At 37.7% G+C, this 13,144-nt stretch overlaps 1 protein-coding gene across 2 annotated transcripts in view; it reads left to right on the forward strand.

Annotated features, from left to right (window-relative positions):
* Window positions 1-13,144, forward strand: part of CERS6 (ceramide synthase 6) — a 308,524-nt gene that overhangs the window by 244,442 nt on the left and 50,938 nt on the right. For both annotated transcript variants that reach the window (XM_032880376.1, XM_032880377.1), the window contains exons 7-8: window positions 9,776-9,904; window positions 12,594-12,700. In XM_032880376.1, coding sequence (XP_032736267.1) covers window positions 9,776-9,904; window positions 12,594-12,700 — 236 coding nt within the window. The remainder of the gene's footprint in view (window positions 1-9,775; window positions 9,905-12,593; window positions 12,701-13,144) is intronic.

Raw genomic sequence — 13,144 nt, forward strand, 5'->3', positions numbered from 1 at the left:
GGGGGGGGGGGGGGGGGGGGGGGGGGGGGGGGGGGGGGGTTATGGACATTGGGGAGGGTATGTGCTATGGTGAGCACTGTGAATTGTGTAAAACCGATGAATCAGAGACCTGTACCCCTGAAACAAATAATATATTATATACATACATATATGTGTATATATGCATATATATATACATACATTATATGTTAATGCAAAACAAAACAAAACAAAAAACAAAACAAAACAAAACCCTCAAGACTTCAAGCAAAAATTAGATTTTTGGAAGACCCCTGTCCACCAGTGAGATCTTGATAACATCCCAATCCATAAAGACACCTGATGAGTTTGGTAGGGATATTGATAAAAGTGGTTTTTAAAAAATATTAACTCAGTGAACCAGTATTTTCCAGGTGACTAATGCATGATGCTACAAAGTCATACATGAGTAAAATATCCATTCAAAGGTCAAGGCAAACCAAAGGAATTAAATGTAAAAGAATATGAAAAGGGTATTGGTATGGTTTTAGATTCTACATTGTACCTAACCTTTAAGAATATCCCACTTGTCAAATTCGGGTACAATATCAAAGAAAAATATTTATAACTATGTGAAAAGACTGTCAAGATACTTCTCCCTTTTCCAACTGTTTGGTGCTAGATTTTCTTTATATACTTCAACTAAAATAACTTAGGGCAGTAATTTGAATGTATCAGCCGTTGAAAAGAATCCACCTCCCCTGTCTTAAGCCAGACATCAAAGAGATTTGCAATAATCTCTTTGCCACTGCCACTGTCCTCACCATTTTTTTTAAATTTTGGAAAATATGTTATTTTTCAGGAAAATATTTATGTTCGTTAACATGTAATAGATTTTACTTAAATTAATAAAGGTTTTTCAAATTTCTCAGTTTTAATGTCTAATGTGACAAAGGCTAAAGAGATAGAGCTCACATCAACAAACACTTTTTGATGTCCTCAGTGATTTTTGAAAATATAAAAGTGTTCTGAGACCAAAACCTGCAAAACTGCTGGCGTAGATTACTTAAGTATTTTCTAGAGCTAGGACTTTAAGGACCCCAGCTGGTATTAGTATGTCCTTTCTTTGTTTGAAAAGCTAGGGATGCCTGGGTGTTTTAGTTCGTTAAGTGTCTGCCTTCCATTCAGGTCATGATCCCAGGGTCGTGGGATCGAGTCCCGCATCCAGCTCCCTGCTTAGCAGAGAGCCTGCTTCTCCCTCTCCCTCTGCCTGCTACTCTCCCTGCTTGTACTCTCTCTCTCTGGCAAATGAATAAATAAAATCTTTTTTTTTTTTTTTTTTAAAAAAAAAAGCTCAAATCATGCCAAAGGACACCCTGGATCCCAAGAAAGGTGGAGCACGACCTGGTATTCTCTCTCCGTGTCACCTTGGAGCTGCTCCTTGGAGACACAGTCGGGCAGGCCCCTTGACTTCTTCACACTCCTGTGTGCCTGTGTCTGACTGGAGTAGCATCACCTTGCCGTCCAAGTTCTGAGGCACATATCCTGGACTCTCGGGCCTTATGCCTGTCCTTTCTCACTATTGTGTCTTCACATGAGAAGAAGGGAAGAAGAGGAGGCTGATTTTAATAAGCTACCACCTGTGATCAGAACATTGCAACCCACTGCTGTGTGCAGGCTGGGGAGAGAACAATGGGACACTGTCGCCTGGAAAAGGAGTATGCTTTACGGGGCAATTTTACAGGATTTTATTCAAAGGCTGCCTTAACTAGTGGCTTCCTCTGGCACTCAGACTCTCCAGGTGCCTTGCCAGGGGAGGGCTCTTAAACATCTTTCGCTGTCCCATCCCAACATCCAGGCATTGGGCAGTCATGGGGCTTGGCAGCGGCATGTACCACTGTCCGCAGTGCAGGGGGTGATGGCCAGGAACCTCTTCTTCCTGTGTGGTGCATAGGGCCACAGCATTGCTGCACTGCAGGGAGACCCACACCCCAGGATCTATGCCATGCTGCTGATCTAGGGTTCTGGGTCTTTAGGTCCAGGGCCTCTGGAGTCCCTTGCTCTCCCAGGAGGTGCCACTGGCACTTGGAAGGTTCCACTTTCATAGGGGAGGTTTAGTCGTTCATCTTCCTCTGAGGAAGTCATCCTTGATGTCTTGGGAGAACACCCCCTTGGGTCTTGGGAAAACACCCACTCCAGTTTATCATAGCTCTAACTCTCCAAATTCCCAAACTCCAAAATTCCCTCTGTTTCTATCCGCATAAATACCAATAGACCGACTCCCACATCCTTAACTTTTGGCCTCCTAAGGAGGGGCGCCCTGTCCACTCACAGCTAACTCTGTATCTTTGCTCTTGATTTCCTTCTCTTCCTGCCTTCTGGATATGGACTGTGTTCCATTTGTTAGTCTCTCACTTCTGTGTGTTTTCAGAAGTGTCCTTTCTCTAGGACTCCCTTCCTTACAGTCCTCATTTCTCACATCTGTTTCTAAGCAGCTGTCTGCCACGTAGTTAGAGATGGGCTGTGGAGTCACATGCAACCCAGTACAGGTCTGGCTCTAGCCTCTTCTTGTGTGACTTTGGAAGAATTACACTGCATCTCTGTGCCTTGGTTTCATTATAAAATGCAGTTCTAATAGTACTTGCTTTAGGTGACTAAATCACAGTGTCAGACAAAGCCTTTGGAGCTTGAGAATTAATGGGCCTTATTGGAAGGTAGATGGGAGTTCACCAGGTAGTCCAAATGGAGTGGGTCTTGGAGAAGAGAAGAGATACACCAGGGTTCCAGCCACAAAACAAACAAACAATAACAACAACAAAAACTGCATGGCCAGAGCTTGCTTGGGGGCAAGAAGAAGCTTGACAGGTGAATTCTGCTGGCAGAGTTCTGGCTATTTGTGAAGTAGAGTGGGGAGCTCCAACAGCTGAAGGGACTAGGAGTTATAAGACAAGAGTTAAGGCCAATGGGAATAGTAAGCGTTCCTCTGAACCCCTTCTGACAACTTACAGCATCATCCTGACTTGGTTGACCTGAAGAAGACATTTTTCATCTTCATCTAAAGCACAAAATTGAGTCCTTTATTGCCATTGTCATTTTGTGTATCAAGGGCTTTGCAGTAAAGAGGAAGGTGATGACTTTTGAGTCCTGGGATGTTTCTGATTTTACTCGAGCACAGTCTGCCCCCTACTGATCATTCTGGATGTTTTCAACATGAATGGGTTTACTTGATACCATTGCCTTTGTCCTCAGGGATACTGAAAGAGGGAGAGAGAATAAAGTTTGAAACCTGTGCATCATGAGTATATTTAAAAGGTGTATATAAAAGGCCTCCAACTCCAAGTACTTGGGATGTGGCAAGAACTACCAGTGATGAAAATTTCTGAAGACCCAAAGTTCAATGAGAAAAAAAATCCTATGTATATAATTAAGAAAAATATATATGTCACTTGAAAGCATGGTGTATTTGGAGAGTGTTCTTTTGACGGGGAAAGGAAAAGAAAGTGTGGATGAGGACTCCAGACAGTTGCAAATTAATGTTCTGCTCTCTGGCCAGGCACACTGGAAAGGAATTAGTGGCACTATCTTACTATTCTTACTATTTTCTATTGTAGAAATAAAATTTTATTGTATCCTTTCCATAGTAATAAAATCAATTAAAGATTAAATATTAACTAAATAATTCATAGGAGACAAGATTATGAGTTCTTGATCTTGAAATGGTATCATAAATGTTACACAGGAGAAAGATTGGGTAAACACTGCTTATACGGCGGTTCTTTATTTCACTTTGTATATGTTCCCAGAAGCTATAAAGTAATAGTATGTCTAGCAGTAGGGAAAGTAATATTGCCTGCAGACAGACAGCTTTTGTTTTAAAAACTGGTGAAAAAATTTCTTGATTTTCAAATTTTCTTGAAGTTGTAGTTGTAATTTTTCATGAGAATTTTAATAGCTATGTCTGCCAAAACTTTTTTATAGTTTATCTGAATTTTAAGAGTAATATCTTATTGATTACTTACTGATTATTAAGAGTAATATCTTATTGAACAGCTATGAATATTAAATCTCTTATAAACCTTTATCTGAAGAAAATGTGATGAAGTTGAACATGACACTATGCAGTTGTGACATCTCTGATAATGACTTAAGTTTCCCAAAATATGTCCTTAGATGGGCTCTAAGGTCAGGGCCATCAGACTTTTCTGTGAAGGGCAGGTAGTAAATATCTTAAACTTGCAGGCTACACAGTCTCTGTTGCAAGCACTCAACTGTAGGAAGAACACTGCAATAGACATTGGCTAAACAAATGAATGTGACCATGTTCTAACAAAACTTTACTTACAAAAATAAATGGAGAACCAGATTTGGCTTGGGGGTCATATTGTGCCATTCTCTGCTCTAAATTAGAGTGGCCTACATGTATATATTTGCTGAATAGTTAGGGTGTCAGATTTGAGAATGGCTAGTAGATGTATTTAAATCACATCAGTACATATATTTCAAACATTTTGATAGTAGCAATAGTAAGTTTGGACATCTTTAATCAATTTCTTGGCACGCAACTTGTTTTTAGAATGCTGTCCATATGTGACAGTTCTCTTCCACAAAGACCTCAGTCCGTATATGTTTAGTTCAAAGGTAGAAAAATCTAGTCTGTTGGGGAAAAAGTGTTGAAATAAATGTGACTATAGATTTACTGTAAATGAAGTTTTATTCATGGATTGAAATTTAGAGAAGGGATAGCTGAATAATTTCTGTCAGAACTACTCCACTTTATAATTGAACAAATATTTCTCAAATCAATCACACTTTTTTATCCCTTCCTACATTTTCCCATGAATATTTACCCTAACATGTATAGGCTCTCCATGAGAATGACAGTGAATTCAAGTCACAGTTTTTGAAGAGCCCTGTTACTTGAAATATCTTTTTTTTTTAATGGCACATTTAACCAGTTCTCTTTATAGTACACCAATATTCGAGGCCAGCTAAAAATAAAGTAGCCAAATAAATTGAGGAAGACTGCAGATACCCAAAAGTTGACATTTTTAAATACCTTCTGTGAACTTTTCACACCATGCATGAGTAAGAGAAAGGTATAATTTTCCTCAAATTACCTAATATAGGGCAAATCAAAATCAACTGATTTCTGTAAATCACCGTGAATATACTTTTACTTCAGTCATCATCTCAAGACCTAGATGGTTTTTCAGTCTCTTGTTTCTTAGCTCTTTAAAAGGTAGATATATATAGATATATAGAGATAGATAGATAGATATATGTATACACACACATATGTATATATATTTATGTATTTTTATTTTTATTTTTATATTCATGCTATTGATCAGGACTTAAGTTATAGTCACAGGTTGAGAACCTATTTTTCATATTCCCTCAAAGGAAAAAGTACCTGTGGTTTTTCTTGCCATATGTAAGTTGTGTCTGAGATCCTCCTGTCTCCATCTGTGCATTTGGGCTGTGGTGGAGATGAGCCTACATGGCCACTGTCCCCTGCACATTGCCAGCACATTGCCACTTCTTGCACAACTTGCTTCTCTCCAGCTTTCTGAGTTTTACCCTCAGGTTGCAAAATCCCAAGTGAAGAGATAGGAAGACAGTGTTATTGATCTCTATGAAGAATAACATGTTATTCTGTAAAAAGTCACACAACTTTCTGGGTACCTTGAAGGTTCAAATAAACTATTTAAAGCAAAACAAAACAAATAGATCTGAGAGATTTGAACTGTTGCTGTAGTTGCCATACAATGAAATCATCTTTAAATTACAGTGTTGCTGGGTTGCCTGGGTGGCTCAGTCAGTTAAGCACCCAACTCTTGATTTGGCTCGGGTCATATCTCAGAGTTTTGAGATCAAGCCCTGTGTCAGCCTCCGTGCTGAGCAGCGAGCCTGCTTAAGATTCTCTCTCCCACTCCCTTAGCCCCTCCCTCTCTGTTCTCTCTCTCTTTCAAAAATAATTTTTTTATGGTGTTGTCTGTCCGTTCCCTTAGAGAATTTGAAAATTGTTAAATGGGCAACCTGGTGATAATTACCTCATTTCTAATCAGGTAATTTTCTATTATAAGTTTATTATATTAATTTTATTTGTTAAATTCAGGAAAGCTAATACATGTCATTCTTTGCCTTGTACTTTAGAAATATTTCATATTCTTTTTTTTTTAAATCTCACATGTCTTCTCTTTATTTTTTAAATTTTTTCATTGTGTTATATTAGTCACCATACAGTACATCATTAGTTTTTGATGTAGTGTTCCATGATTCATTGTTTGTATATAACGCCCAGTGCCCCATGCAAATCCATGCCCTCCTTAATACCCATCACCAGGTTCACCCATCCCCCTGCCCCCCTCCCCTCTAAAACCCTCGGTTTGTTTCCCATAGTGTAGAGTGTCTCATGGTTCGTCTCCCCCATGATCCCCCCTACTTCATTTTTCCCTTCCTTTTCCTAATGTCCTCCATGCTATTCCTTATGCTCCACAAATAAATGAAACCATATGATAATTGACTTTCTTTGCTTGACTTATTTCACTCAACATAATCTTCTCCAATTCCATCCATGTTGATGTAAATGGTGGGTATTCATCCTTTCTGATGCCTGAATAATATTCCATTATATATATGGACCACATCTTCTTTATCCATTTGTCTGTTGAAGGGCATCTCGGCTCTTTCCACAGTTTGGCTATTGTGGGCATTGCTGCTCTGAACATTGGGGTGCATATGCCCCTTCTTTTTACTACATCTATATCTTTGGCGTAAATGCCCAGTAGTGCAATTACTGAGTCGTAGAGTAGCTCTATTTTTAATTTTTTGAGGAACCTCCACACTGTTTTTCAAAGTGGCTGTATCAGCTTCCATTCCCACCAACAGTGTAAGAGGGTTCCCCTTTCTCCATAATCTCTCCAACATTTGTTGTTTCTTGCCTTGTCAATTTTTGCCATTCTAACAGGTGTAATGTGGTATCTCAGTGTGATTTTGATTTGAATTTCACTGATGGCTAATGATGATAAACATTTTTCATGCATCTGTTAGCCACGTGTATGTCTTCTTTGGAGAAGTGCCTATTCTTGTCTTCTGCCCATTTTTTGACTTATTTGTTTTTTAGGTGTTGAGTTTGAGAAGTTCTTTATAGATCTTAGATATCAGCCCTTTATCTACAGTGTCATTTGCAAATATCTTCTCCCATTCTGTGGTGTACCTCTTTGTTTTGTTGACTGTTTCCTTTGCTGTGCAGAAGCTTTTGACCTTGATGAAGTCCCAAAAGTTCATTTTCACTTTTGTTTCCCTTGCCTTTGGAGACGAGTCTTGAAAGAAGTTGCTGTGACTGTTATTCCCCTCTAGGATTTTGATGGATTCCTGTCTCACACTGAGGTCTTTCATCCATTTAAAGTTTGTCTTTGTGAATGGTGTAGGAGAATGGCTCTTCACTACCTATCTACATCTAAATCAGCTATCACTTAAAATCTTGGTCTTATTTCTTTTTTCAGAAGGTTCACAAGTGTTTTGCTTTATTTGTTGCTAAAATTATTCCCAAAACAAACCATATGAAATTATGAGTACTTTATCCAGCAAATGGGAATTTAGAGAATAAGTTTCTTGTTGTTTGCAGTGGTTTTCCCCCCGCCAATGAGAAATAAGTTAATTTTGCTTTCATAAAAACTTGTACATCATGATGAATTTCTGGTGCCTCCTGGAGACAGAGCATTATTTCCAAGAGTCTTTGCATCCCAGTCATTGCAAAGGGAGTTCCAGCATACAGAACACAGACTTATGTTTTAATGAGGGTAATCCTTCTGGCCTTTTACCACTAATATTTTATTTTGTGAGAAATTCCCATGGAGAACTGAAGTAAGGATGCCATTTCTCATTCTGACATTTGGCAATGGAGTCCAAGTAGCTGAATTTTACATGCATCCAGGAATTTCTGTTGTGAAACCTACACAGAACAGACTAAGAGGGTATTCTAGGTTCTCTAAATGCCATTCAATATGTAATAAGAAAAAAACAGCATTATCTTAACAGTTTCTGGTATGAAAATTGGATGGCTCTTCCTTGAATCCTTTCATTTCAGACTCATTCTAATTGACTTTGAGTCAAGACTACATCTGATTTTTTTTTTCCATCTCTAATAATTGACATAAGGACAGCCACTGGAATGGGAGCTGAGATCAGGGTCCTTATTAGGCAGCAAACATAGAAGGAGCCCTTGATGGTGACTGTGAAGATGTCCAGAAACAATATGGCAGAACAGCAGAAGGTGGGGGACACCAGTGAAACAGGTGACCAGACTGGTCTGTTTTGAATAAGGTCTTTGGAATCAGTCCTCAGTTTGAGTGCCAAGAATAAATCACAATATTTCTACTTAATTGCTGCCACCAAAAATGCAGGAGAACATTTTCAACCTAAGATGCTAAGGTTCCTGCGGCTAAGCCTGTGCCTACCTACACACCAGTCATTTCAGCAATAACAAACCTGAGGATGGGAGTTGTTACCCTGCCTTGAGAGGGTCCAAGTTGACAATTTATTTAAAAATGTTATTTAGATCAAATTCAGTGCCTACTTAAAGGTATCAAGGTAAGGAGATAGAACACATAAAATAATGATTGCATGGCTTTTATTGAAGGTGTTTATATATATATGTACATGCACACACACACATACATACACACACACATACATACATACATACATATTTGTTCTCTTTCTTAGTTTCATAATATGCTTTTCATTTTGGCTAATTTATTTGTCTTTACATGATTAGCCTTATTTTTCAAAGGCTTCGAGTAGATCACCATTAAGGCCAATGTTGGCATTTAAATTCCAAAGAAGTTCAAGTATACTCTGGAAGAAATAGATTTACAAATAAGAGCAAAGGAGCACGTGGGTGGCTCAGTCAGTTCTTCATTTTGGCTCAAGTCATGATCTCAGGGTCATGAGCTCCACACAGGCCTGTGTGTGGAGCTCTGAGCTCAGTGGAGAGTCTGCTTGAGATTCTCTCTCTCCCTCTGCTGCTCTCCCCACTCATGTGTGCATGCTCGCTCTCTCTCTCAAGTAAATAAATAAATTTTTAAAAATAAATAAGGGTAAAAATATTAGTACATGAGAGACTGTATTTCTAAGCAACAGAAATTCCACATCATAACAAACGATGTCCAGATGGACAGTAGATGAATCAGTGTCAGAGAAAGATGATCTTTTCACATGGGCTAAGCAGCAGCTCCACGTGAAATAAAGGTGGTGCATTTATCATTACTTTTGCCAGTTTCTTTTTCTAATGGCTATGGATAGGTAGGGGTTCAAATTTAGGGCTTGTTTTTGTAGGATTCATCAGAAAAGCCCCATATTAGGATTCTTATTTTGCCTTCCCTATGAGCATTCCAGGAGAAGGATGCCGAATCCTCAGCCACAGTAGTTGGAGAAGTGGTTCTGTTGGTCCTGTGGTGCTGCCCTAAAGATTTTCCTAAAGTAGAGATCCAAGTAATATCTTTCTTTGTTTGAAACTCTGAGGCAATTTCTCCCATAGCTTCAAATTCTCTGGTTTACATACAAAACACCCTTTATGATCTGCCCTTAATCCTGGTGTTTATCACATTCTTCATAGTCACTGGTCCCCTTTGTGTCTCTGCCACTCTATAGTGAGCTCCCAGAGGGTAGGAAATACATCTTGCTCATTTTAGTATCTCCAGTGCTAGGTCCTTTAAGAACCTTGGGAAATACTTGTTGAATAACAGAAGAGATGAATGGAAATATTGCTGTCCTCTAAGATCTAACATGGCTGTGTTTTTCCTTCCCTAAGGACTTTGGCATTATGTTCCTGCATCACCTTGTAGCTATTTTCTTGATTTCCTTTTCGTATGTCAACAATATGGCCCGAGTAGGGACCCTGGTCCTCTGTCTTCACGATTCAGCTGATGCTCTTCTAGAGGTAAATCTTTCCTTTCATCTTTAAGAGTTCAAAATCTAGTATTCAGGAAATCCCCAAGACCATCAGTTCTTCTATGTTATTCTAGATGGCCCTGGGGGGAAGATAGTATGTGACTGATTTGAAACTGCAAAGTGTTTGTTTGTAAGTTAAATGGGTCAAAGTGAGACTTTAGTCCATACATTCTTATACAAAGAATGTTCATCATCTTAGTATTCTTTAATTGAATAATGAAAACCTTTACTATCTAACACTTAAGAAATGAATGTTTTATAAGTGGAAAATCATTACTTGAATAAGTTTTGTTTCTGGTATTGTAAGTTTCACACTGCTATATCTGGGAAGTACATATAACTGAATTTAGTGAGTAATGGTAGTTGTACATCCTGATGAAATTATTTAGTCATAATTTTTATTGTCAATATACATATTATCCTAGTATGTTTATAGTGAAAATTATATTTGAATTCTAAAGTAAATATAAAAACTGTGTTCTCTGCATGTATAAATATAAGGAGTATTTGAGGAAATATTGGTTGTATTTTGATAAACTTTCTAAAACATCATTTAGGATTATTAGGGTAGCAAAAAAAAAATAAAAAAAGGAGAAGAAGAAAAATGCTTCTAGCAGATTTCAAAAGATAAAATCCCAAAGAAAATTTTGATGTGGTATTTACTCTTAATTATGGCCCCTATGAAGAGAAAAAGTCTTTTTACTTTATGCTAAGACATGTATGTAACTGGTGAAAGATAAACTTACCAGAGTAGGAATTTCATGTAGAAGTGGGTCTTAGAATCTGTATTCTGAGTTTTTATTCTTGTTGGCCCACACAATTCTGCCTCTTGAAGTATCTACTGTCACTGTGAATATAGAGGCACTCTCAAATAATGATATATTATTACAGTACAAGCAGAAATTCCACATGATACAATTGAATCTACTATAAAGATGATTAATCAAGATTCGAAATATACACAGCACTTCCTTAAGAACTCTGTTCCTTATAAGGCTATGAAGTAGAAAAATAGTCCTAACGGGCTATTTCAGATGATAGTATGGTGTTACAATTTTTAAGTGGTTCTAGCTAAACTCTATTTAGCATATTTTTTTAAAGGAGAAATATAGTTTTATAAGGGCAGTCTCCTGCAAACCAGTTACCATTTGGTTAAATCCTAAGTATGCTTGAAAGTGGAGATTCATATAGCAATATGCAGTTTTGAAATCAACCCTGTACTGTCTACCAACTTTAATGCATATGGAAATGGCTGGTTGAATCTTTGTCTATCACTTTTATCCAGAAAGGGAAAACAATCCAGAAATGCCAGCCATGTGGCTTAAAGACAAATATTCTTTATCACAATGATTTTCTTTACATTATATAGTAATGCTTGAGAATATCCAAATAATGGGATATGTCAGCTATCAACTATTTGAAGTGGGATCTATGACCTAGACATTTTAGAAAAATTACATGTTTGATGCTTTTTTATTGAATACTGTTGAATGAACATAAGAGAAAAATGGTTTACCTAGGCAGAAGGAGGCAGAAGATGCTTTTCTTCTTTCCTACTATAATTCGTGGTATCCCACCCAAAGTACTCGTGAAATTAAAAGTTCACAATCCTGGCTTCTTCTCAGTTAATAAGTATTTTTTTCTTAGGAATCCATTTCTCTTACCACTCTGTGTTTTACTTAAAGCTGCAGAATTTTAGCTTCTATGGATACTGTCAACAGTCCTTTCAAGTTTGACTCAGCTAATTTAACTTTCTGAGAAGTAGAAGATAATGTTATAAATTCAGCAAGACATCTTCAATTTCTAACCCTATGTGTGAGTGCATGTGAATTCTGTGTGAAAATGTAAAAAGAGGTGATCAAGCAAAATTATGTTTTCAGTGTCACCTGTTGTTACATAACATCATCTACTTAAAAATGTGTAGATGGTAGGAAAAGGGAGGTAATCTCTTCCCTAATTTATAATATTAACAGTGGTCACTTAAATTACTATCATAAATTATTAGAGTAATTCTCACAGACACTTGGAACATTAGTGACTTTCATCTAGAAAATGACCCATTAATGGAACTTTGAAAATTATACCTAAATGGATTCATTGAAATAACATGATCTTGACATGTTCTGTATTTCTAAATTTATGAGAATAAGCCAAGAAACTGTCTCCCAAGAATATTCCTTATGCCTGTTTAAGGAAAACCTTTCATTCTAAGTAGAAAAGAGAAAACAATACAGAAAGGCTCCATATATTTTGTATAAAGCTTGTGGCCTTAGTGTTTGGGACTCATTAGACTTTTAAAGGATTACCTAGCACTTTGTATTTGACCTGTTATGCCAAATTCCTGTGTTGGTGTCTTTGTCTTGCTGATATCCTCTATAATGCAGGAATTTTCTTATTTTTCTGTTTTCCTGAGATCAACCATATAATTGAATTTTTCAGGTTGCTGAACGTTTTATTAAATCTGTGACAGTCCGTAGTTTTACTTATAGCAAATGTTGCTTTTCACTGAACTTATGGGTAATTTATAAATACTGATGCATGATGCATGACATTTCAAAGTAGCAGGCAATTTTATGGATCTTGTAAGTTCTATCTTATAGGAGACTCATGCATATTGAAAGCAACTTTTCATTTACCAGTTTAACTACATTAATATATCCCATTCCTTCCTTTCATAGGCTGCCAAAATGGCAAATTATGCCAAGTTTCAGAAAATTTGTGATCTTCTGTTTGTTATGTTTGCCATGGTTTTTATCACCACACGCCTGGGTATATTTCCGCTCTGGTGAGTATGCCAATCTTCTTTTCCGGCAGAGCCGCCCCTTCTTTTGCTTTTGAATTTCATTCCAAATATTTAGTGAGCGGTTTAAAGAAAGGAGGGGGGAAGGACTCCAGAAATGGCTTTGGTTTCTTCTTCCAGAAATATTGTACCCTTTCCTCATCTTTTCTGCAGGATAGTGAGAGAAGGATGTGCCTTACAGGAGTTCTGAGACCGCAGAAAGCCGTCTGCCATTCTGGGGTGAATGGCAAACGGCTTTCTACGGCTTTCTTCAGACGGCTTTTCATACTCTGCCAGTCTAGAGTATGAATTAGAAACTCTTAGCCATGAAAGTTTGCAGAAATAAAGGAAACACCATGCTGCAACCAGTTACATAGCAGGGATCCTCCTGTACCAGGGGTTTACAAAGCCTCGTCCCTAGATGGGTAGCAGCAGCATCACCAAAGAGCT

This window comes from Lontra canadensis, unplaced genomic scaffold (genome assembly GCF_010015895.1).
Source record: "Lontra canadensis isolate GAN:19392208 unplaced genomic scaffold, GSC_riverotter_1.0 scaffold69, whole genome shotgun sequence".
Lineage (NCBI taxonomy): Eukaryota > Metazoa > Chordata > Mammalia > Carnivora > Mustelidae > Lontra > Lontra canadensis.